A 24,294-nucleotide genomic window follows, 5' to 3' on the forward strand; every position below is an offset into this window, starting at 1 on the left:
ACCTCCTGCTCGCTGCATTGGTCCTATCTTATCATAACCTTCCTGGGTACATCTTATCCATTAAGTCTATACTTTCAAAGAGCACGGGCTTCTCAGGGTAATGTCCACTCAACAGGACTGGGGCCAAATAGGTTAGTCTCAGCAGAGATCTGCTCTGGGCTTGGTGTCCTGAAAGGAGTCCAGTGTAGTAATAGGTCTGAGAAACTGGCCTGACTGGGTGGTTGGAACAGGATGGGGAAGAAAGGAGCTGGTGAGAACTAACCCACCACAGGGGCCCAAGGGAGAGGCAAGAGTAGGGCATGGACCACAGTAGCAGGCGATGACCAAGGATCTTGGATCCACTAGTAGGGCTTCCCAGTAGGTGAAGAAGGCAGAACTCAGGGAATCTGGATGGACTGGGGTTCACAGGCAGCAAGTGAGGTCAGGAGAGGCTACTCAGCAGGTTATAACAACAGGAACTCAGAGTCATGGGCCAACCAAAGCAGAAGGTGAGTTATAACAAGTGAGGAAAATACACAGGGGGGGCCTGGTGCTTAGGAGTGAGGCAGGAAATACCTTGAATTGAATTCCAGAACGGGCAGCTGCTTCTGCCTGAACACCTTTCACTCAGTCAGGAGTGGGCTTAGGAGCCTCCAGGAAAGGGGGAACTGGCAGTCAAAGTCTGAGAACCAGACTTAGTTGCAGAGGAAAGCAGACCTAGGGTCAGAGATGGGAACCAGCACGCAGAGAGAGGGGGCGGCATTAGCAGGGCCAGTCATTGCCCAAGAATCACTCAAAGAGCCTTGACAAAGAACCTCTTATTCTGGGCAGTCTGAATGTATTTAGTCATGTCCCCACTGCTGGACAGAAACTTATGGGTTTTAGCAGCCAGAAGTAGGGGTTGACCTCAGCCAAGGGAGGGAAGGATCAACTCGTCATCTAGTAGGAATCTGTGACATCTCTGTCTGAAGGGTCAGCTCCGTCCTCCAACCAGGTTCAGGGTCCCTCTGGGGACAGTGTATCTCTCGGGAGCCCCACCAGCTCAGCTCCAGGGTCAGGCTCCTCAGGGAGTAGCCCACCCCTCTTTGGCATGGGCGTCTCCATCCTCCAGGCACTGGGGAACCTGACAGATTCTAATGTGGCCTTCTGAACGTGGTCATTGCTCCACGGTCATTGTCAGCTGACCCTGAATCTCACCCAGCACTGCCGTTACCACCCTTGCTCTCCAGTTTCTAGGGGTGTTCTAGCAGTTGGGCTGAACTGGAAGGAGAAAAATATGAAGAATTCTCACTTTTTGCTGCTCTGCATCACTGCCCATTATGGCGCACACTGAGTAGCAATACCTTGAAATTTGTATCTTATCCTCTCTCTGCCCACGTTTGGTTATCACCCTTGATGCTAAACACATACGAGCAGAGGAGGGTGGATCTGCCACTGGGTCCAACACCCAAGGTTCACGTCCACATGGTCAAACCATAAACACAGACACCTGCATGGTGGTAGGGAGACAGCTCCTCAGACTGTCTGCAGGTAAATATTTCACTCTTCCAAACCTGCCACCAGTGATTAGGACAATGACGATGGATGTGGCATTGGGTAAGGAAAGACGGGGAGGGAGAGGAGAGAGAACGGGAGTACAGATCTAACAGATTTTTCTTCTCCAAATGTTTATGATTAGAGCCCCCAGAGAGGCCGTCAAGGCTTTAAATACTTAGATGCTGCGATGGCTATTTTTAACAGAACGATACCAATTTTGAGTTGCAGTTCTAAGGGCAGTGGAATGTTTCTGAGTGGCTCTGCTGGCTACAGGACATTTTTACTCAGAGAACCATCACTGCAGAGAGGGCAGGAAAAATTAGTATTAAATGTTTAATGGTATTGCTTGCATATTAGTTTCAGGTTCGGTCTAGGATAAAGTCATTTTTACTTGCTTGAGCCTGCTTTATAATATGTCAAGGCGATTTATATAATCAGCACGTTCATTATATTCATGCCCTTTTTACTGAGCGTGTAACCTAATTTTATTATAGAAAGGGACCATAGAAATGAATTGTTTCCGGTCTTGCTTTTATACCGGGGATAGCTTGATGTAAGCGTGGCTGGTGGGTCCCGTGGAGGTGTGGACCTCTATACACTGTCAGCACAATGCAGATCTTTACACTCTGGTTCTCACTCCACCTTCCTCACCAGGAGGAAGGGACCTTGGAGGGTGATGGGGCTGATGGATGGTCGTAGGGTGGGAAAGAGGGTCCAGGGGAGAGATCACTGCAAAGGCTCAGAGGCCAGAAAGCCAGGGGGGGGATCGTCAGCTAGTCCATCTGGAATGGGTTTAGAGCAGCTGTGGCAGGTGTGGCTGGGTTAAAGGCAAGTTGGGGGCAGGTAATGGAGGAGCCCAGAAATCAAGCCGAGACCTTAGATTGTACACTAAAGAAGCCAGGAAAGTATAGCTTGGTCTGTGTTTTGAAGATCATAGTGTTGATCTGGAAGGGCCAGTACAGGAAAGATGGGAAGGGGGGAGACAATTTTCAAGGCCACTGTCATAATCCGGAGCCTGCATCAGGAGAAAGGTAGGAGCAGAGGAAAGTAGAGGATGGACATAAAAGGCTTCATAGAGAACAGAACCAATGGGACTTAGGAACAACTGCCCTAGATCTACCCTTCCCTTTGCTCCAACAGCCATGCCACCAGGGACATCTTAGAGCTCTCTTTACATCCAGCCCCACTCCAGATTGTGGCATGATGGTAGCGTAACAAACATGGTATGTCCTGCCGTTGACTTTTTTCATTTCAGGAAGTAATACATGCTCAATAGAGAATATTTAGGAAACACAAAAATGTAGATAGAAACCAAAAACCCCAGCCACATTGTTCACAAAATATTAAGAGTACTCAATATTTTGGCATATTTATTTTTACTGTATTTTCCAGGCATTGAGATTTGTTATTGTTTTTAACTTGATTTAAATACTGTGTATATAAGTATATATTCTATTTTTCATTTACTTATGGCATTTTCCATATTATATGGAAAGTATGTTTATAAACACCATTTTTATTGACTAGGTAACGTTTCCTGAAGCGATAAACACCATAATTTACTATTCTCCTCTAGTTGGGCATTTAAGTTACTTCCATCTTTTCAGTATTATAAAAATTACCATAATGAACATCTCTGTGTGTAAAGTTAGATTATATATAAGATTGATATGGTGGGACAGATGAATAGAAATGGAATTACTGGATCAAAGGGCATAAGTGGTTTTGAAGCTCTTGACATATATTTCAAAATTACTTTCTAGAAAGCTTCAACCAATTTGTACTCATTCTAGAAAAGTATGAAAATGCCTCTCATTTTGCCATCCCTGGGTTAACACTGGAAATTATATATACTTTTAAAAAGAAAACAATTTGATAAGTGAAGGTGGTAGCTTAGTATTTCAATCTACCTATTTGGCTGTTTAATCTATTGATCAGGGACTTCCCTGGTGGCACAGTGGTTAAGAATCCGCCTGCCAATGCAGGCGACACGGGTTTGAGCCCTGGTCTGGGAAGGTCCCACATCTAGTGGAGCAACTAAGCCCATGCGCCACAAGCCCATGCGCCACAACGAGCCTGCGCTCTAGAGCTTGCGAGCCACAACTACTGAGCCCACATGCCACAACTACTAGTTCCCCCACCAGGGATGGAATCCGTGCCCCCTGCAGTGGTAGGGTAGCATCTTAACCACTGGACCACCAGGGAAGTCCCTCCTTGCTTTTTAAGAGAGTAAGCTGAATGAGGCAGGGTGGGTTTGGTGAGAGTAACGGCACATTCTGGGTTTAATGGTGTGTGAGGGCTTCTGGATAGAGACACGGGGGTAAATGGAGGCTAACAGAGGTGCTCCTAGGAAGCCAACAGCCCCTTCTTCCCAAATCTTGGCAAGAGCATCACATTTTACCTTTGGAAAAGCACAGGGAACCCACTCCTCACTCCCAGTCCCCATTTTCTCAGGCTGTTCAACAATCCGGTCTATTAACGTTTCTTAAAAGGACCCTGGGACTTCCCTGGTGGCGCAGAGGTTAAGAACCCGCCTGCCAATGCAGGAGACACAGGTTCCATCCCTGGTCCGGGAAGATCCCACGTGCCGCAGAGCAACTAAGCCCGTGCGCCACAACTACTGAGCCTGCGCTCTAGAGCCCGCGAGCCACAACTACTGAGCCTCCGTGCCACAACTACTGAAGCCCGTGCACCTAGAGCCTGCGTTCCGAAACAAGAGAAGCCATCACAATGAGAAGCTCACGCACCGCAACGAAGAGTAGCCCCTGCTCGCAGCAACTAGAGAAAGCCCGTGCACAGCAACGAAGACCCAGTGCAGCCAAAAATAAATAAATAAAAGGACCCTATGTTTTGCCCTGAAAATATATAATTTCTGCAAATCTCTCTCCACCCTCCCATACTACTTACCCATATCGATGACGACCCACATCACGGATGAGCCTCTCAGAGAGGTAGGCGCCAATGCGATCGAGCTTTTCTGGAGCTGACAGGGCGTAGAAGGTCAGCTTCTCCATGTTGGTCTTCACCAGGCCATCCTGTAAAAGACAGATCATCCTCGCTGTGGCCATGCGATGGCTAGAAGACTTCAAGTCTAAAGGTAAATGGTCATTCAACTTAATCAACACTTACCAGAGTGCCTATAATGTATGCGACACACACATGTGGGTTTTGGGGATCTAGAGATGATTAAAACATAGACCCTGCTCTCCAGGAACTCACAACTTCACCCAAAGTGTGCTATAGCTATAAGCAAAAATAGTCAGTGATATAAATGTACATATGTGTGTGCATGTGTACACTACATGTATTTACATATGTATATGTGTACGTACATGAAGGTATATATGTGTGTGTGTATATGTGTGTATATGAATGGATGACAAGTCTTCAATGAAAGCAATGCAGAATTAAAACATATTGGATATCCAACATCGAGAAGTGAACAGGAAGAAGGCAGCTCTGCAGCTTTCAGGGAATTGTCCAGAGGATGTTGGAAATGTGACCCTCCACTGCCTATCAGGAAGAGGTCATTGATTTCCAGAGAAGAAGTCAAGTACATCAGACCCTTTCCGAAACCACATAACCCATAATGAAGCCTGACCGTAGAGTGGCAGCTTGGAAACCAAGAAGCCAGGTGTCCCCTGTGCCCACTTGACACCTGGCAGATACCAGAGGGAGTGTGGAGAGGACACGAGCTCCAGAGCCAAAACCCAAGAAGGGAAATGCTCACACCTGACAACAGCGAAATAGTACCATTCTGAGTTAGCGGCTCAAGGAACTATCACCCAGAGAGACATGAGTGAAGAGAATGCTGAGCAGTGGCCAGAAGCACCGAGCACACCGAGACACACTTCCAGAGCCCTCTACGGATCCTGCCTGCAGAACGGTCCAAAGCTCCTCATTCTTCAGGCTCCCAGCTGCCTCTGGTCACCGATGGGGCCGTGGCCGAGGTTTCGGTGTGTCTGAGTGAGTCCCGGGGCCTGCCCTCCCTTGCAGCAGCCCCCAGGGCCCTGGATGGGGTAAGGTGGTGAGAGGCATGCTGGCGGTAGGAGACGAGACACACCTCGGGATCCTCAGGGAAGATGTTGTCCACCAGCCTTTTGTACCTGGGGCGCAGGGCACCGCAGCAGCCACATACACCTGCAAGGGCAACAAGAAGCACCGGGGAGCTAAGCCTCCTGGTTAGGCCGAGGGGACAAGGTTGGGCCGTTTGTGAGAAACCAGACCCAGGCTGGAAACAGAAGGGTCCCTCCCTTAGAGCGCCAGGGCCTCGGTCCTTCCCACTGCTTCCCCAGCCCCAGCCCCACTCCAAGACGTCTGCCTTTTCCGCTGGGTGTCTTTGCTTGGAAATCAGGCATAGGTACCAGCAGACCAGCACCTGTTCAGGAAGCCAGGCCATAGAACACACACGTGTGCACACGTGTGTACACCCACACGCACGCACACACTCACACCCACTCACACCACACACCCCCACTCTCACACACTCCCCCACACCCACACTCACACAGTCACACACACTCCCACACTCCCTCCCACACACACTCCCTCCACACCCACACCCACACTCACACACCCCCACACTCCCACACACACTGTCACACACACACTCACATACTCCCCACACACACCCAAACTCCCACACACACTCACTCCCCACACACCCACACACACTCACTGTCACACTCACACATGCTCCCCACCCCCACTCACACCCCCTCACACACTCCCCCCACCCCCTCCCACACCCCCTCACACACTCCCCCCACCCCCCCCACACTCCCACACACACACACACACACACACACACTCACTGTCACACTCACACACTCCCCCCACCCCCCCCACACCCCCTCACACACTCCCCCCACCCCCCCACACTCCCACACACACCCACTCACACTCACCCTGTCTCTCTCACACACTCCCCCCACCCCCCCCACACCCCCTCACACACTCCCCCCACCCCCCCCACACTCCCACACACACACACACACACACACACACTCACTGTCACACTCACACACTCCCCCCACCCCCCCCACACCCCCTCACACACTCCCCCCACCCCCTCCCACACCCCCTCACACACTCCCCCCACCCCCCCCACACTCCCACACACACACACACACACACACACACACTCACTGTCACACTCACACACTCCCCCCACCCCCCCCACACCCCCTCACACACTCCCCCCACCCCCCCCACACTCCCACACACACACACACACACACACTCACTGTCACACTCACACACTCCCCCCACCCCCCCCACACCCCCTCACACACTCCCCCCACCCCCCCCACACTCCCACACACACACACACACACACACACACACTCACTGTCACACTCACACACTCCCCCCACCCCCCCCACACTCCCACACACACACACACACACACTCACTGTCACACTCACACACTCCCCCCACCCCCCCCACACCCCCTCACACACTCCCCCCACCCCCCCCACACTCCCACACACACACACACACACACACTCACTGTCACACTCACACACTCCCCCCACCCCCTCCCACACCCCCTCACACACTCCCCCCACCCCCCCCACACTCCCACACACACACACACACACACACACACACTCACTGTCACACTCACACACTCCCCCCACCCCCCCACACCCCCTCACACACTCCCCCCACCCCCCCACACCCCCTCACACACTCCCCCCACCCCCCCCCACACCCCCTCACACACTCCCCCCACCCCCCCCACACTCCCACACACACACACACACACACACACACACACACACCCAAACTCCCACACACACTCACTCCCCACACTCCCACACACACTCACTGTCACACTCACACACTCCCCCCACCCCCCCACACTCCCACACACACTCCCCCCACCCCCCCCACACCCCCTCACACACTCCCCCCACCCCCCCCACACCCCCTCACACACTCCCCCCACCCCCCCCACACCCCCTCACACACTCCCCCCACCCCCCCCACACTCCCACACACACCCACTCACACTCACCCTCTCTCTCTCTCACACACACACACACACACACACACACACACTCTTGCTCTCTCTCTCTCTGGGAGAAGACTATACAACGGTCTCCTGCAGCCCAAGACTCTTCCCCAGTGTCCTGGAAGATGGACGCAGCTTGGAAGAGCGGCTGCTGCACCTACCCGGCCCCCTCGCTTGATCCCCACTTCTTTTCTACTCTGGTCCTCAATCTCCTTTACCACCCTCTCTCCTGGGGCCATTTCCATTATAGAATGTTATGTGAAACTATGATAAATTAACACTACATTAATTATTAACATTTGAAAATGCATCTTTAATGCAGTGTGACTGCGGTGTTTGAAAGCCTTGGTGTTTGAGAGTTGGAGGGCTTCGGGGGGCCACCCAGTCGGTGGTTCTCACCACTAGCCCTCCCCCACCCCAGGAGGTTCTCACCCGTCTGGGGCAAAATGAAAAAAAACTAAGAATAATGTACCACGTTTTCAGAAAGCTGAAGACTGACATGCGCTCCTTCTTTGTATTTTGGTGCTGTGAAATGACAGCGTTAGGAAATCAGTGATAATAAAACAAACCTGGGGAAAATAAAAAGTTGATGAGTCTAGGTCCCACCGCAAAAAAATTTCAGTTGGAACCACTGATCTCCTCCCTTCCTCCTGACGCAGACGCCTCCCCTGGCACATCCCAGCCGCACCCTCCCTGCATTGGGGAGGGGAGAGGATGGCAGGGAAGGGCCTGGGAAAGTCCCCCCCCCAAAAAAAGAAAAAATAATTGCCTCCTCATTCTACCAATTAACGCTTAAATCTGTTTGTACAAATGCTTTACTTGAAATGCAAATGTGCCCTGGAAGGATCAAGCCTATGGGTCATTCAGAAAAGAATGAATTACTTTAGTGGGAATTACTTAAATCACACAAAGAGCCACAAAGAGCTTTACAGCGGCAAGCACGGCGGCTCTCTGGGACCAGGATGGGGAGGGCATGAGGGCGGCACCACCAGGAGGAGAAAGGAACCGGGATCTGGGCTCCAGGGGAGACTCGGTTGTTAGGGGATGGGCGTGTCCTTGGAGAAGCCAAGGGGCACCCTGAGGACAGGATATCAGATTTGCGATATCCAGGGACTACTGTGCCCTCAGCCTCCCACCCACCCCGGGCACAGGGAGGATTGTGGACCTAGTCCTCGGCTGCAAACCGGACTCTGGGTTCGGTCTCTCTGGGCTGGGCTGCTACTGGCGTCTCCCCATCTCCTCCCTGCCTCTGCCTGGGAGAAGGTGTCCAGGCTCCAGCTGGCTGGCATCCAGGGCTATTTCTTGTGACAGGACAGCTCCCTGGGGACCCTGGCCTCAAGGCCCAGTATTTAAGCCTGCCCTCCTGCCCTCTCTCTGCCCACTGTGGCCGTCTGCACGCTCCTTCCCAGGATGCCCAGTGGCACGTGCCCTACACGCTCCCTAAAACAGGAACACCGGCCCTTTGCATTTTAAGGGAGTGAGAACTAGAGAAAATGAGAAATTAGGGCCCCCAAGCCCCACTGTCAGTCCCTTCTTCAAACCTTTCTGAAGGGCCCGCAAGCTGGGACCTGCCCTGGACAGAGGACAAGCTCAGGGTTGTTAGAAACCCCAACTGGTCGAGAAAGCACAAGCCCATTTTGGGTACTCAGGGTAGAAACCTCTGTGCAGGGGCTCCCCATCCCAGCACAGAGGCCACGATGCAGGGCCTCCGTGGGAACCCATCGCGTTCGAGGCCCGGGCGTTCTCCTGCCTGTGGGGAGAGGTGAGAAGGCCAGAGAACAAGAGATGGGAGCAGGTGCCCCTATCAGCAGAGCTGCACTGCTTTTGGGTGCTTCCCGACCTACACCCTGGTGGTTCCTTCTAGTCTGTTCTTTCTTTCCAACCTCCTCAGACCCTTGGAGGGCAGGGGCTGGGGAGGCAGAGTGGGCAGCAACATGGGTTTCAAACCAAATCCTGGCACTGCTGCTTCCTAGCTGTGTGGTGTTGGGCAGGTAATGACATTCTGTGTGTGCTGTGTCCTGGGCTTAGCACACGGGGCTGCTGTGAGGCCACAGCGAGTTTATGAAGCAAAGCACTCAGAGCAGGGCCGGCCTGCTAGCACCCAGTGCAGGTCCCCGCCGGCTGCTCTCCCCTCTGCATTCCCCAGCCCAGGGCAGCTGAGCCCTTCCCGAACTGCTAGCTGGTCGGTGCTGGCTGGTACATCTTAGCGTGGCTTCCCCACTGACCACTTACTCAGCTATGGTGAGCAAGGTCAAGGGGCAGCTGAAGGCCTAAGAAGGGAGAACCCCAGCACGTTCCCAGAAGATCAAACTTCACTAGCCTATGGGTCTGAAATGATAATCTGACCTCAACCTCCAGTCACTGCCTGACCACCTTCTCAAAGCCAGCATCCCTGAGCTTTCCTGCCTCAGCATCAGCTCCACAAACCTCAATGCAAATGTGACATGTTACCAGCGCACACAACAGACGAGAGTCAAATGCTGTCAAGAGGTAAAGCACGAGGCTCACTGGAGAGAACCCATAGGACTGGACACTGGGGGGTCGCCAGGAGAGTACTTACAGTGGGTAACTAACAAGCATTCATCAGAAAAAGGGTCTGTGGACAAATAAATCTACGAAATCTTGCACACCAAATCTCCCATTTCAGATTTGCAGGCAAATAAGCTTATTAAAGCCTCTGAAGAGTCATAAGGTAAAGAAATTTATTTAAATTTGTTCAAATCAACATCTCCCCATTTTTCACTGCTATAAATAGCAGCATGATGAATACTTTCAATAGTCTTTTTTCAAGGCATATGTATTGGCTTCTGTGTGGGAGCAGAAAGGTATACGCTGCTATAAATGGAGTACACTGGAAACTGCTAATTTTAGAGTTTAAAAAGTCCTGGGTTCAAGTCCTGGTTCTGCCATTTGATCTTTGAGACTCAGTTTCCTCATCAATATAATAAGAGGAGGGCTTCCCTGGTGGCGCAGTGGTTGAGAGTCCGCCTGCCGATGCAGGGGACACAGGTTCGTGCCCCAGTCTGGGAAGATCCCACATGCTGCGGAGCGGCTGGGCCCGTGAGCCATGGCCGCTGAGCCTGCGTGTCCGGAGCCTGTGCTCTACAACGGGAGAGGCCACAACAGTGAGAGGCCCGCGTACCGCAAAAAATATATATATATAAATATATATATATATATATATATATATATATATATAAAAATAAGGGGAGATTTCCCCTAAGGTACAATTCTATGATTGAAGTCCCAGACCATTTGCTATAGAATCTGGAAAGGGAGAAACCACCTTGAGTTCTGCTGGTTGCGGAAGGCTTCCCAGGAGAGGAAGGACAAGAAGACGTGGGGCAGAATTCACAGAGGTGAAAAGGACAGTGGGTACTTTATTCTTTATGTGCCAGACACAGTGCTAAAATACTTTACAAGCATCAACTCATTTAACCCTTACAATAACTCCATGGGGTAGGTATTGTTTTATCCCCATTTTACAGATGTGGAAGCTGAGGCACCAAAAGGTTAAGTTACCTGCCTAGAGCCACACAGCTAATAAGTGGCAGGATTTGAACCCCAAAATCTACCTCTAGGGGCTACGATGTTCTTAAGTACTATACCAGGAAAGGGAGGCATTAGCTAGGGAACTAGGGAAGGCTTACACAGAAAGGGAAAGACCACTAGGGCAGTGCATTTTGAGGGAAACCACAATATGTCAACCCCAAATATGCCTCTTTGACATAAAAATTGTCTTGAGCTGAAGGCAATTAAGTGGCAGCAAAAGGCAGGAAAGGCTCCCCCTTTTCTGCCTCAAGAGGGGAAATAAGTGCTCCTTTTACTGGAGACAGACTTTAAGAAGTCACCAGAGGAATCTGCAAACAAACCTTGTTAAGCTAACGCTTATCTTCCTAGTTCTTTCCTCACCATTCACTACCCATAGCCCCAACCCCTTTGTCTGGTCAGTTCTCCACAAATGTATTGTTTGTCTAAAAGGTATAAAATCTTCCTGCTCTGGTTACTTCTTTGGGTCTTCACTCCTTGTGAAGGCTCCCAGGCACATGTAAAAATTCAATCAAATTTATATGCTTTTCTCCTGTTAATCTGTCTTTGTCAGTTTAATCTTCAGACCCAGCCAGGGACCCTCAGAGGGTCAAAGAAAACTTTTTCCTCCTCTATAATTTCAAACTGTAAAGTGCACACTCATCATTTGGGGAGCTTATTAAAATGCAGATTCTGCTTCAGCAGAGCAGGGGTGGGGCCTGAGACTCTGCATTCCCACCAGACTCCAGGTGATGCTGATGGCCGCGGCCCAGGGACCGCACTTTGAGTCTGCAAGCCACCAGAGCACAGTGGCTAAGAATTTGGGCTCTGGAGCCAGACAGGCTTAGGTTGACATCCCAGCTCTTCCAATTTCTTATTGTTTGATCTTGAATAAGTTACTTAAACTAAACCCAAGTTTCCTCATATGAAAAATGAAGATGATAATGGTTCCTTCTCAGAGGGCTGTGGTGAGGATTAAATGATAACATCTCCCTGGCTCCTTTTTCCTTTCTAACTCCCTTGAAGGAAAGATACAGAGGACCAGGCGGGGGCCAGACTGAGTACAGCCTTGAACAACAGGCTGAAGAGTTTAGGCTTTGCCTACATTAACTGAGAGCTCTGGGAGCCTCGTGAGCAGTGGGTGACATCAAAGATCAGTCCAGAGGTGGCATGCAAGATGGGATTGGACAGAGAGATTTAAGGCAGAGATGTGTGAGCGAATCGCCCCAGGTCAGGGGCAAATACCTGAACTGAGTGATGTTATCAAGATGGGAGAGCAAGGGGCAGAATGAGCAAGACTTGAGGAGCTCTAAAAGGAGGAACAGGAGGAAGGTACAAAAGAGGACTGTGGGCTTTCCGGTCCAGCGACCAGACGCCACAACCCCCTTGACTGAAATGGAGAAGAGAGAGGTAGCTGGGGCTGGGGGGAGTGGGGACATCTAGGTGGGATCATCCAGGTAGTTGTGAGGAGGGCTCAGACTCATGGGAGAGACCAGGGCTGGAGCTCTGAGGGTCACTGGCCCTCATTGCCCACTGGTGTGTGAGAGAGGACCCGACTGCTCAGGGGAAAGGGGCAGTAGGAGCGGAGCCCCGGAGGATGGCTGCCTTGTCCACTCCCTCTTTCTTCCTGTTTTCCCCACCCACTACTTTTCTGTAAAGCCTTTCACCTTTCTTTGCCTCATTTCTCTGCCCATCCCCTAAGGCCCTCCAAGCTAAGGCATTTGGGGACTTCATGCTGTTCACACTGATCCTGAAACAGGAGGGAAGGGGGCAGGGCACAACCCCTGAAAGAATGACATAGCCCGAGGACATGACATAAACGGATTAGAACCAAAGGAGTCCAAGTTGACTTCCACTAGACCTTGAGCCTCAGTATATGCTCACTGTAACACATCAGCAAGCTAAATGACACATCCACAGGCACCTATGGCAGTTCCAAGACGGACCAAAAGGATCAAAAAGTGGGCGGTGGCCCAATTCCTGGAAATCCCCGCCCCCTCCCCAAAATAGCTGGAATACTCCGCCCACTCATTAGCCTATGAAATTACCCACCCCTATAGAAACTGACAACCCCATACCCTGGCGCCTTTCTCGCCTTCTGAGATGGCCCATGCTCTGTCTGTGGAGTGTGTTTCTCTCTAAATAAATCCACTTCTTACCTATCACTTTGTCTCTCACTGAATTCTTTCTGCAATGAGACATCAAGAACCTGAGCTTCATTAAGTCCTGAAACCAGGTGTGTGATCTCAGTTGGAAGACTGTGGGTTTTGGTCGGGTTTGAGTCCCAGCACGTGGGTTCAAGTCCCAATCTGAGGTGCACGGTTTCAATCCCAGAAACATGCCCTTATTGGCACACCCCCCACCCCCTGCTAAAATTCAAAGTCTCCCGTCTGATAATCTAATTCACGAGATGCTAGTAGCTGATCAATAGTCTTCCAGAGGGTATATGCATTAAGGCTTAAAGGCTGAAAAAAATAATCTCTAATAGTTGAACCTTGGAGACATTTGGGTGAGGAGGGTGTTTTATATGAGGAAACCAGTATACAAGTGTCTACAAACTGTTCTGATATGTTGAGCTCTGGAGTTTGTTTGCTTGTGTTTTAACCCTTTCACACCCAGTTTTAAGGAAAATAAGGTAGGGAAGCAAAGTTAATAGGCTTATTGGGGGAGGTGGGGAAAGTATAGAAAAAGTTAACACTTTTTTGTTTGCTTTTAAGCAATCACAGTAACTTTCAAAAGAGAATGGGGTAGACAACTATGAAGCCATATAGGTGACCATGTCCTGATTAAAGGAAAGAAACACGAGAAAGGATCATTGGGGAAAATAACCTAAAGCTATTTACCATCTTAGCTGCTCTACTTTAAAAAGGGACCGATCATATGACTAAAGAGATTTTTTGGAATCTGAGCCAGAAGTCGGAAAAGCTCCACACTTCCTGCGTAGGTAATCAAAGCAGCAAATAAAGGTCTCCTCTCGATATGGGGACATATGTATATGTATAACTGATTCACTTTGTTATAAAGCAGAAACTAACACACCATTGTAAAGCAATTATACTCCAATAAAGGTGTAAACAAAACAAAACAAAACAAAACAAAACAAAATAAAACAAAAAAAAAGGTCTCTTCTCTGATAAGGCAAAAAGCCAGAGGGCTTGGTCAGGAGCCCCACCCCCACCCCCACCCACACCCCCACCCCCACCCCCACCCCCACCCCCCCACCCCCGCCTCTGGGTGCCAAAGCAGTTCAGGAGGTGACAGAAACCCACAGGCACCCCTAGAAAGCTTCCAACCAGAAAAAGGTGAATTCGAAGTAGCCACAACCAGGCCAGGGGGAAAAAAACAACAAAGAATAGAAGACATTTAAAAAGAAACTGAAAACAGTTCCTTGTTACGAGAGATTAAGTAATATATTTTCATGTATTTCTTTAGTCTTGCTTCTAATGGTATTTATTCTTAATGTTTGTACATAGAAGTATATGGAGTTCAACTCGCCATTTGCCTGTAAGAGAACCTATTAAATTATGAGTCATTTTATTTCTAAGAGAGAAACACTCTCCACCAGGGCCCTCTCTCACTCTCTGGGGATCATGTCTGGCATATCCAAGCACAGATGCCAGAAGTAAATTTAATAAGGATCCTCTTCTGTCACTAGGACTTGTCTTACCTAATATTTTTATACTTATTTTAAGAAAGAGAGGGAAACGTGATATGGCCAATTTCACTAGTATGTATGCAGCTGCTCTGGTTACTAAAAAATCATATCAGCGGGATTACCAGAGTGTCCAATGACACTCAGTGGCTTCCTCCAACTTCAAAACTCTAAGAATGGTTAGACCTGCACCCATGGCCCATCCTGCCCTCTCCCGATAATTCATCTGCCCCAGCCTCAGGGGCCTCCTTGTACCATCCTGCCTCAGGGCCCTTGCACTTAATATTCCCCATCTGGAATGTTCCTCTCTGTATCCTCCAGGCTCCCATGCTCATTTCCCTAAAGCGTCTGCCCAAATGTCACCTAACTGTGGAGAACTTCCCTGACCATCATTCTCCTTTAATTTTCTATCCCTGATCTATTCCTCTTCGTAGCACTTTTTACCAACTGACATACTTTGTATGTGTCCACACTCTGTCTCCCTCACTCAAAGGTAAGTTCCTGGAGAGCAGAAGCCTGGGGACAGAACTGTTTGTCCCTGCCTATCCCGGAGCCTGAACAGGGTCTAACCTGTGGTGAGGAGGAGGGAGAAACAGTCATACCCATCTGTTGAATGAAGAAAGAGTGTGTGATTGGGAGGAAAGCGATCATGAATTTCAAAGTCGGTAAGAGGCTGACAGGCATTTAGCAAAAGGTCTCTGGGTGCTTGCAGGACATTCTCCTAGGAGGACTCGGGGAACGTTTCTATTGGAGAACCGTTGGCTCCAGTTCCTGAATCCTGCCCGGGATTCTGGGGTTGCTGCCACCTGCGGCTAAGAGCCAGGCTCACTGGGGCCAATCCCCCTCCAGGTGTGTGTGGGGGAGGGGGACTTTGGGCAGTGGGTAGCCTGGAATCAGGGCTCCTTCTGCCCTGCCCCTCCCTCCCTCTGGCCCCCAACCCCCTAAGCCCCGTTTGCTGTCTCCTGGCTTGGCCTGTGGCTAGTCCTGCATCTCCGAGGAGGGGCCAGGGGTGATCCTCTGTGGTTCTGGTGCGCGGCCAGGATAAGAAGCGCTGGCCCAGCTCTTTGCCTGGCAGCACGTGATGGCAGATCTCACAACTGCTGGCAGCCTCCGCGGACTCTGGACCGCTCACTCGGCAGCAACCCTGTCTTCACACCTCCTGCACGCTGCAGCCCTGTTTCTCCTTTGCTCTGCTTGCCTGATCCTAGTTTCTCGACTGATCTGTCCGCTTGATCAGAGCTACCCACAACCTGGGGCGACTGGAGGTCTGAAACAAGCAAAAACTCTCAAACACTAAACACATCATGCTTTTCAACATCTAGGCCACTTCCCCCAAATTCCCTATTTCTAACCCAGCGTCACCTGCCAGGCCCCCTGAGATATAATATTAGTTCCTTTAGATTCCTTCCTCTCCTTATCACTGATCCAGCCTCTGTCATGCTGATCTTTAATAACTAAAAAATCCATGGTTTACCACCTCCTCTGTGCAAAGCACTAGGCCAAGCAACTTTATACATATTTTGTATGCATAATACTCAAAACAAAACACTAAGGTTTGTACTATTATTTTATAAAGAAGCAGGATCAGAGAGGTCAGATGCCCTGCCCAAAGTCACACAGCATGTGCCTTTCTTCAGTGAGGCTCCCCTAATTCTCCCATCACTTTCCCCAAAATACAGCCTCAACAATTTCTCAGGTTCATCTTGTGCTCTCCTTTGCCACAGCTACCATACTAGGACCCCTCCCTTACACCTGATATCCAGTCTTGTAAATGCCACTCAGCCAGTCTCCTTGCTTCAATTCATTCTCTAGGTAGTTTTGAAGCAAATCTTTGCTTGATTTAGTTTGCTTCACAGCTAAGCCGTTTGTCTGGCTCGCCATTACACTACACGTCAACCCTTCCACTTGGCATTCAAAGGATGCCCTGTAAAAGTGGGGGTCGTTCCGTCTTCATGTCCTGCCTCCTGGCACAGCTCTTGTCCAGCAGCCAGAAGCCACGTCAGAGTCCAGCTGTGAGAAGGGCTGGGTGGTCTGAGGAGCAGACTGCGGGAGCCTTTCAGCCACGGAGAGCCCCACAGCTGCAGAGGAAAGGATGTTCCGGTGACAGGGACAGGGCAAAAACTGGAGACGGTAAAGGAGCAGGAAAGTCAGAGTCATGGTCCTGGGGGTCTTGAAGTCATCACACTGCGGGGGACGGGGGGTGCTGGCAGACCCCAGCACGTGCTGAGTCCTCATTAGAAGACCTTCATTAATGATATCCAACTCTAGGCATTACTTGCCCTCTGCCAGCTAACTTCTGTATACCCCTTGTACCATATTATCTTACCCAATCTTCTACCACTGCTTGCTCAGGCTGTTATTTCAGTGAATGGTATTTTCTCCCCCCCACAGATAAACTGTAAATTCCTCGGGTCTCATTTTCTTCTAACCTCAGTACAGTATTTGGAGCCCAGCAGGACTCGAGGAAAACTGTCATGACATGTGATGCCTTTGATCAGCGTGAGGTCCAGGGAAGTCACCTCCTCTCCTAGACCTTGGTTTCCTTTTTATAAACATCAATGCCATTATTCCCATTCACCAAGAAAAATGCCTTTTTGCTTAAAATAGTTCATATTTATTTTCTCAGCTTTACAATCCCCTTGTAAAGGCAAGGGCTGGACTTACTCGTCCCTACCGAAGCAAACTGAATTCTTTTTAAACAATTTACAATAAAATTTAACCCAAGGCTAATGGCACTGACACTCCTTTCAAATGAATTGGAGGAAACAGAACAAAGTTCAGAGAGAAAGGGGCGTTAGGTTCAAGTACCTCCCGTGAGGACCAGGTCTTGTGTCCAGCTGATGTGAATTGAACTTCAGCACTTTGTACGGTACTCGCTGGGTGGGGTGGGGAAGAGGAAAAAGTTTAAATATATAGGTTCTGCCATCAAAGAACTTACTCTCTAGCTGGGGACATGAGACCCACCCACATTTAAAGTGGATGATGTGTCGCAATGAGACTAAGAAGTCCATAAAACTGAAGAAATCTCTGGGAGTTTGATGAGTCCAGGAAGGCTTCCTGGAAGAGGCAAGACCTGAGCTGGATCTCTATGGGTGGAAAGAGCTGGTAAGAACTGATGAACCCATGAAAGGAAAAGTCAACAGGACTTCAAAGGGAAAAATTTTAAGAAAACCATAAAGGTTCCCTTTTCTCTTTTTCCTTATTTCTGATTTTAAAAGGAATACATGCTTATATGTATACGAGTGTAAAATAAGAAAAAATAAAAATGAATGTAAGCATCACTTATAATCGCACGATTTGTGATTATTAACCTTATAATGTATTTCTTCTGGTTTTTGTTTCTGTGTTTATACATATTTTGAAAATATGCACATAAAATTGGGATCATACAGTAAAGCATTAAAACCTATGCTCTTCTTATATTGTGAGCATCTACTGTCTCACTAAATATTTTTCAGAACCTCATTTTAATGGCTATTCACTATTCCATCTTTTGACAAGACCCTGATTTATTTAATCATTTCCCATTGCTGTTTCCAATTTTTCATTATTCTGAATGATGCAGTGATTTGCCCTTGATAATTAAAGCCAGGAATCGTACAGGCAGAGCCTGGTCTGGTTTTATCGGTGATAAGGAAACCAAATGGCGCCACGTGGCTGTGGGGGCAGTAGTGCGGTGGAGGGGACATCTGTAGGGCCAGGACCCATCTCTCATTGTCCAGGGAAGATTCGGGATCGAAAGACCAAGAGGAGGTGCTGACACAAATGTGTTTGGGGAACGAGGCAGAGTCCGAGTTTCCAGACAGATTTTATTGGAAGTGGAATTAAACAGTAGCTGAATTCTCCGTGGGGAGACAGTTTGGACCAGACTGTGTCTGAATTCACAGACAACCAGTAGCTGTCAGTAGCCTGACCTTTTGGAACTCCCTCACTTCCAATACACTCACTGCTTTCCGGCCAATCTTGGCTAATCTGATTGCCACCTTAATTGAGGGTGGGGGTTGAAAAACAGAGAAATGTGTCCAACTGATTTACTGTCAGTGCTTCTATTCTTTCCTAACTGTAAGGTGCCCGGGGCTTGGGTATCCCACTTCCAGCGAGTAATAGGTAAAAATAAACAGAATGCTTTTCCACTTCTTGTCTCTTGGAAACACTAACAGCAGGAAAAATGTACCCCAACTATTTTCAGGAACCAGACAGCCTGACTTCCAACCTCAGTTCCAGCTCTCACAGCTGTGCAAACTTAGGCAAGGTTTCAAAGGTCTCTGCGACTCGGGCTACTCATGTAGGGAACAACAGAACCTACTTCATAGGGCTGTGGTGAAGACTTGATAAGTTAACACAAGTGAGTTCTTAGAACTGTGCCTGGCATATAATAAGCACTCAAAAAATATTAGCTGTTATCGTCATCGATATTACTATGGTAACTGTTATTAAAATCTCTTCCCTAACTTAGGAGAGAGAAGGCAAGATAGAATAAAATGGAATTTCAGAGCAAGAATGGCCCTTAAAGCCTTTTGGTTTCATTTTATACTTGGAGTGTGAAGCATAAACAGCTGTTAAGAAATCTAAATCCAAATCCAGGTAGACACACATCCCCTCTCGAATGCCCAAGGACAAATCTCTGAGTAGAAACACAACTGAGCAGGGGTCATCCTGACCAGCGGCAGCAGCTACCGTGTTTTCAGTTGGTCTGTGCCAGGCACCACCCTAAGTGATTCACCTGCATTCATTCATTTACTCTTTACAAAAGTCTATGAGGTTGATACAAGTATTCTTGTTTTACAGATGGCACCAAACAAAGGCTCTTATCCAGCTTGTTGACTTGTAAATTAAAGCACTGAGGTCTCAATCCTCGAATACCATATACTGTGGATAGGTAAAAATAGAAACGAAAATGTATTCAGCAGGAATGTGGACCACGTAATCAGCAGCATTCTAATTAAACGTCACACGTACACAGAGCAGGTCGCTGAGAGACGGAATTGGAACACGTCAGAGGAGACTGATTTCGAACATTATTTATAAAAGGATTCCATTCAGTTGTGAGAAAAAGAGGGCTTTCCATGTAGCAAGAGGGTAGAAAGAAAACACTGACATTTCCTGAGTGCCTATTTGAGCATGTGCCTAACTTAAGCACTACAGTTTTTTAAAAAATCCCATGAGGTGTTATCACTCTACAGGGGAGAAAACCAGAGCTCAGAGAGGTTAGTTAATTTGCCCAAGAGCGCTCAGGGCACAGGGAACAGGGCCAGGAACAGAACAAGGAAGGCCCTCTGACTTCAGAGCAATAGTATGTATGACGATTTGAAGCAAGAGTAATTATGGTAGGCAGGGATATGAAGAAAATGTGCTCAAGTAGAAAAAGATAATTTCTCAGATGGATTATTTTTAAAGTCCTGTATAACTGATGATGAAATCTGGACCAGCTCTGTGGATGGTACCAATGTCAGTTTCCTGGTACTGATACCGAACCATTGTTGTACAAGATGGTAACATTGGGGCTTCCCTCATGGTGCAGTGGTTAAGAATCCGCCTGCCAATGCAGGGGACACGGGTTCGATCCCTGGTCCAGGAAGATCTCACATGCCGTGGAGCAACTAAGCCCATGTGCCACAACTACTGAGCCTGTGCTCTAGAGCCTGTGAGCCACAACTACTGAAGCCCGCGTGCCTAGAGCCCGTGTTCCACAACAAGGGAAGCCACAACAATGAGAAGCCCGCGCGCAGCAATGAGGACCCAATGTGGCCAAAAATAAATAAATAAATTTTTTTTAAAAGATGTTAACGTTAGAGGAGGCTGGGTGGAGCATACAGGGGCCCCACCCTGCACGTTTCTTTGCAATTACCTATGAATCTATACTTCAAAATAAGAAGTTTTTTAAAAGGTGGCATATAACAATGAGTGGAGGTGGTAACTGGCAGAAGAACTCGACAGAGAACTCTGATCTACTCATGGGGGGCACAAGAACCAGTGTCATGCCAGAGCCTCTCCCACAGCCTCAACTGTGGGAGAAATAAGGTTTGCCAACACACATATTGAATACCTATTATGGGCCTCAGTTGTACCCAGGGCTTCCTGGGGATATGAAGCATTAACAAGACATAGGTCTGGCTTTCGGGGCTCTTACAGTCTAGCTGCAGAGAAAAGGCACAATCGCTTAATAAAATACAAGCCGGCCTAGGTGTACTGATGTTTCTTAAGGAAAGTTTCATGTGTTATAGCGACTCAAAGGAGAGTGCATGGGCTTCCCTGGTGGCGCAGTGGTTAAGAGTCCGCCTGCTGATACAGGGGACACGGGTTTGTGCCCCGGTCCTGGAAGATCCCACATGCCGCGGAGCGGCTGGGCCCGTGAGCCATGGTCGCTGAGCCTGAGCGTCCAGAGCCTGTGCTCCGCAACGGGAGAGGCCACAGCAGTGAGAGGCCCGCGTACCGCAAAAAAAAAAAAAAAAAGGAGAGTTCATGCTGCTTAGGCTGGTTGGTTAAGGAAGACTTCTTGGGGGCGGTAAGTAAAAGATTATGTGTAGACATGGCTTTGGAGCCTAAGCTTGCCTGGGAGCTAGCTCCTTGCCATCTAGCTGTCAGTGTAGAATGGGCATTCAATAAAATTGTTGAATAACTTAAATAATATTCACAGAAAACAATTTTAAAAGATTCATCCTTAGTATTGTTACTCCAAATAGGAATTGTATCACATAGATACAGTTTTGTGTTTTATAGCATAGAAAGAACATGCTTTGGAATTAAGCAAAACTGGGACTATGAGCTGTGTGACCTCAGGTCATCCAAGCCCTCTGTTGGTTTCCTCATCTGTGGGAGATGAGTAAGGCACCTAGCATGAGCTGGTACACAGTAGGTGCTCCATAAATGTGAACTCTCTGGTCCCTTCACCCTATTTCATAAGCATTTTTCCTGTTGCTGAATTGTCGTCATAATTACCATTGTTAATGTGGCTTAAAATTCTAGGGAGAAGATTTATAATCATTTACTGAACTGTTTCCATATTATTTGACATTTATCTTGTTTATACTTTGATGCTTTAAAAATAATGTTGGGACTTCCCTGGTGGTCCAGTGGGTAAGACTCCGTGCTCCCAATGCAGGGGGCCCCGGGTTCAACCCCTGGTCGGGGAACTAGATCCCGTATACATGCCACAACTAAGTCTGCATGCTGCAACTAAAAGATCCCACATGCAACTAAAGATCCCACACGCCTCAACTAAGACCCAGCACAGCCTAAATAAATAAATAGATAAATATTGGAAAAACAATAATGTTGAAATGAGTGTGTATACATTACAGCTTTTTTCACTTTCTGGATTATTTCCTTAGGATAGATTTCCAGAAATTGAGTCAAGAGGTATGAATATTTTTAAGACTCAAGAATGTGAACTGCCTCTTCAGGGACAGGAAATGGCCAAGGGTAGATGGAGAGGAGGTTCCAAACAGAAGGCTCTCAAGTCCTTAGGACACAAGAAGCTCTGACTGCCCAGTAAGGACTCCAGACTTTATCTTGTAGGTGAGAGAGAGTTATTTAAGGGTTTGTTGAAAAGGAGGTATAAGAGGATGAAACTAGTGTATTCTAGGAAGACCAAGCAAGAGTAATCTGGCCATTGGAATATGTCCCCAAGACATAGGGAAATACGGGTGGTGGGAAAAGAAAGAGAAAGGAAGAGCCAGACGGGCCAAATCTGAATGAGAACAGCGCACAGCTGTGAATGACAGCACAGAGAGGGGACGGGAGTCCAGAGCTTAGAATTAGTGACAGAAATGGGGATGCCTCACCCTCAGTGGTGCCTCCCTGCCCACATTGGTCCTGGAAATGGGATCAGAAACTCTTCCCGCCACTGTGGAATGACAGTATCAATAACATCACATCACCACAGTGACTCGCAAGGTTTGGGACCAGCCATGAGAAAGAAGGTAGATTGGGGCCAGAGTCTGAAGACTGCCCAGTAAAATCAATGCACCAAAAGCCGATTGCAAATCTGGAGGGCAAACAACAGAGAGAAGCCTTCCAGAATCAGCATTCTGTTTTTCAGGTGTCTACTAACCATAAACCCAGCATACACTGCCATCACAACATCTGTCAACAAAGAACGCAGTGAAACTTAGCCAGCTGGCTGAAATGTATTTGAATAAATAATATAAGTGCAAACCTCACTGGCATACTTTTGAAGACTAGGTGACAGCATGGAAAATTTCCTAGGACGGAGTGTTTAATAAGAAAGGTATATATGTGCTAAACTATATCTGCAGTATGGCCCAAGCTATGAAAATTATGATTAAATTAGGACAAGAGGTGTGGAGAAAAGAAAACAGCTTGACCTGTTGGTGTATCAAACCACAGTGAATTTTCTCCTTTGTTTTCATTTCCACGAATGCTGTATGGATATTTGCAATTCCCCCTGCCCTGATCTTGTCTGTAAGCCTGGTGAGCAGGGCCTGTTCCCTCTGAGCCTCTGCTCCCCTCTCCTGTGCTCACCTGCACTCCTCTCTGTCCCCAGCTCTTTGTTGGACAGGGGCCCATTCCCACTCCTGGCTGTGGTGGGACATTTCTAACTGAAAGGGTGTTACGGGCTGTTTACCACTTTCTTCCTCCGTTCTTCATCCCAGCTCAGCCATCACTAACTCCTCCAGAGTTGAATTTTAAATCACCACTGGGAAAAAAACTTGGTGTGGAATCTTTAATAATTTTTATTTCAGGGCTTCCCTGGTGGCGCAGTGGTTGAGAGTCCGCCTGCCGATGCAGGGGACACGGGTTCGTGCCCCGGTCTGGGAAGATCCCACATGCCACGGAGTGGCTGGGCCCGTGAGCCATGGCCGCTGAGCCCGCGCATCCGGAGCCTGTGCTCCGCAACGGGAGAGGCCACAACAGTGAGAGGCCCGCGTACCGCAAAAATAAAGTAAAATAAAATAAAATTTTATTTCAGCACGCTTTGAAATTGGGGGGGTGGGGGGAGTATTGCATGAGATACACTGTGACCACCAGAAGCAGGCAACGGCTTCTCTTCTCACTTTAATTTACACTGACTCCCAGCCATTCCCAAGGCCTGGACCTCCTTTCCCTCATTTCAAAAGTGACTCTGGTGCAGATCGTACAATGAATCTTTGTTTTACTCATTGCTCAACATCTAATATCCAATGCAAGCAAATACATGGACCTTTAATCCCATTTATCTTATATTTGTGTCCCAAGATGGGTCTAATGATCACAGTTTGGGAACTCTAAATATGAGGCACTTGACATTCCAGATTGTCCTCAAGTCTGCAGTGAACTCAGCTCGCAGAGGAATGCTGCCTGTGTCTGTCACCTTCAAATTGTTATTAATGTCTCAGTATTTTCAGAGCTCATCACAGCCTGTTTGATAAAATCTAGGTTTCAGCTTCTCAGCATGGGGAGTGAGAACAAAGATCAGAGTAGAACACGGCTGCCAGCTTCCTACAAAAAAAGTAATAATATTAACGGCTCCCCTGCACTGTCTCAGACACAGGGGCTTGTAGGACATGTCGGCCCTGACCCTGCATGTTCTGTCCAGGAGAACCAGGGCTGGGAGGACCACAGATGGAATATTGGTACT

The 24,294-nt window shown here is 48.4% G+C and overlaps 1 protein-coding gene across 2 annotated transcripts in view; it reads right to left on the reverse strand.

Annotated features, from left to right (window-relative positions):
• Nucleotides 1-24,294, reverse strand: part of EFR3B (EFR3 homolog B) — an 89,837-nt gene that overhangs the window by 45,441 nt on the left and 20,102 nt on the right. For both annotated transcript variants that reach the window (XM_089923393.1, XM_022574307.2), the window contains exons 2-3: nt 5,579-5,655; nt 4,423-4,550 (exon numbers count right to left, since the gene is read on the reverse strand). In XM_089923393.1, the coding sequence (XP_089779519.1) occupies nt 4,423-4,550; nt 5,579-5,655 (205 nt within the window). The remainder of the gene's footprint in view (nt 1-4,422; nt 4,551-5,578; nt 5,656-24,294) is intronic.

The sequence above is a fragment of the Delphinapterus leucas genome, chromosome 13, assembly GCF_059928025.1.
Source record: "Delphinapterus leucas isolate spDelLeu-1000000601 "Yukka" chromosome 13, BTC_Dleu_Yukka2, whole genome shotgun sequence".
Taxonomy (NCBI): domain Eukaryota; kingdom Metazoa; phylum Chordata; class Mammalia; order Artiodactyla; family Monodontidae; genus Delphinapterus; species Delphinapterus leucas.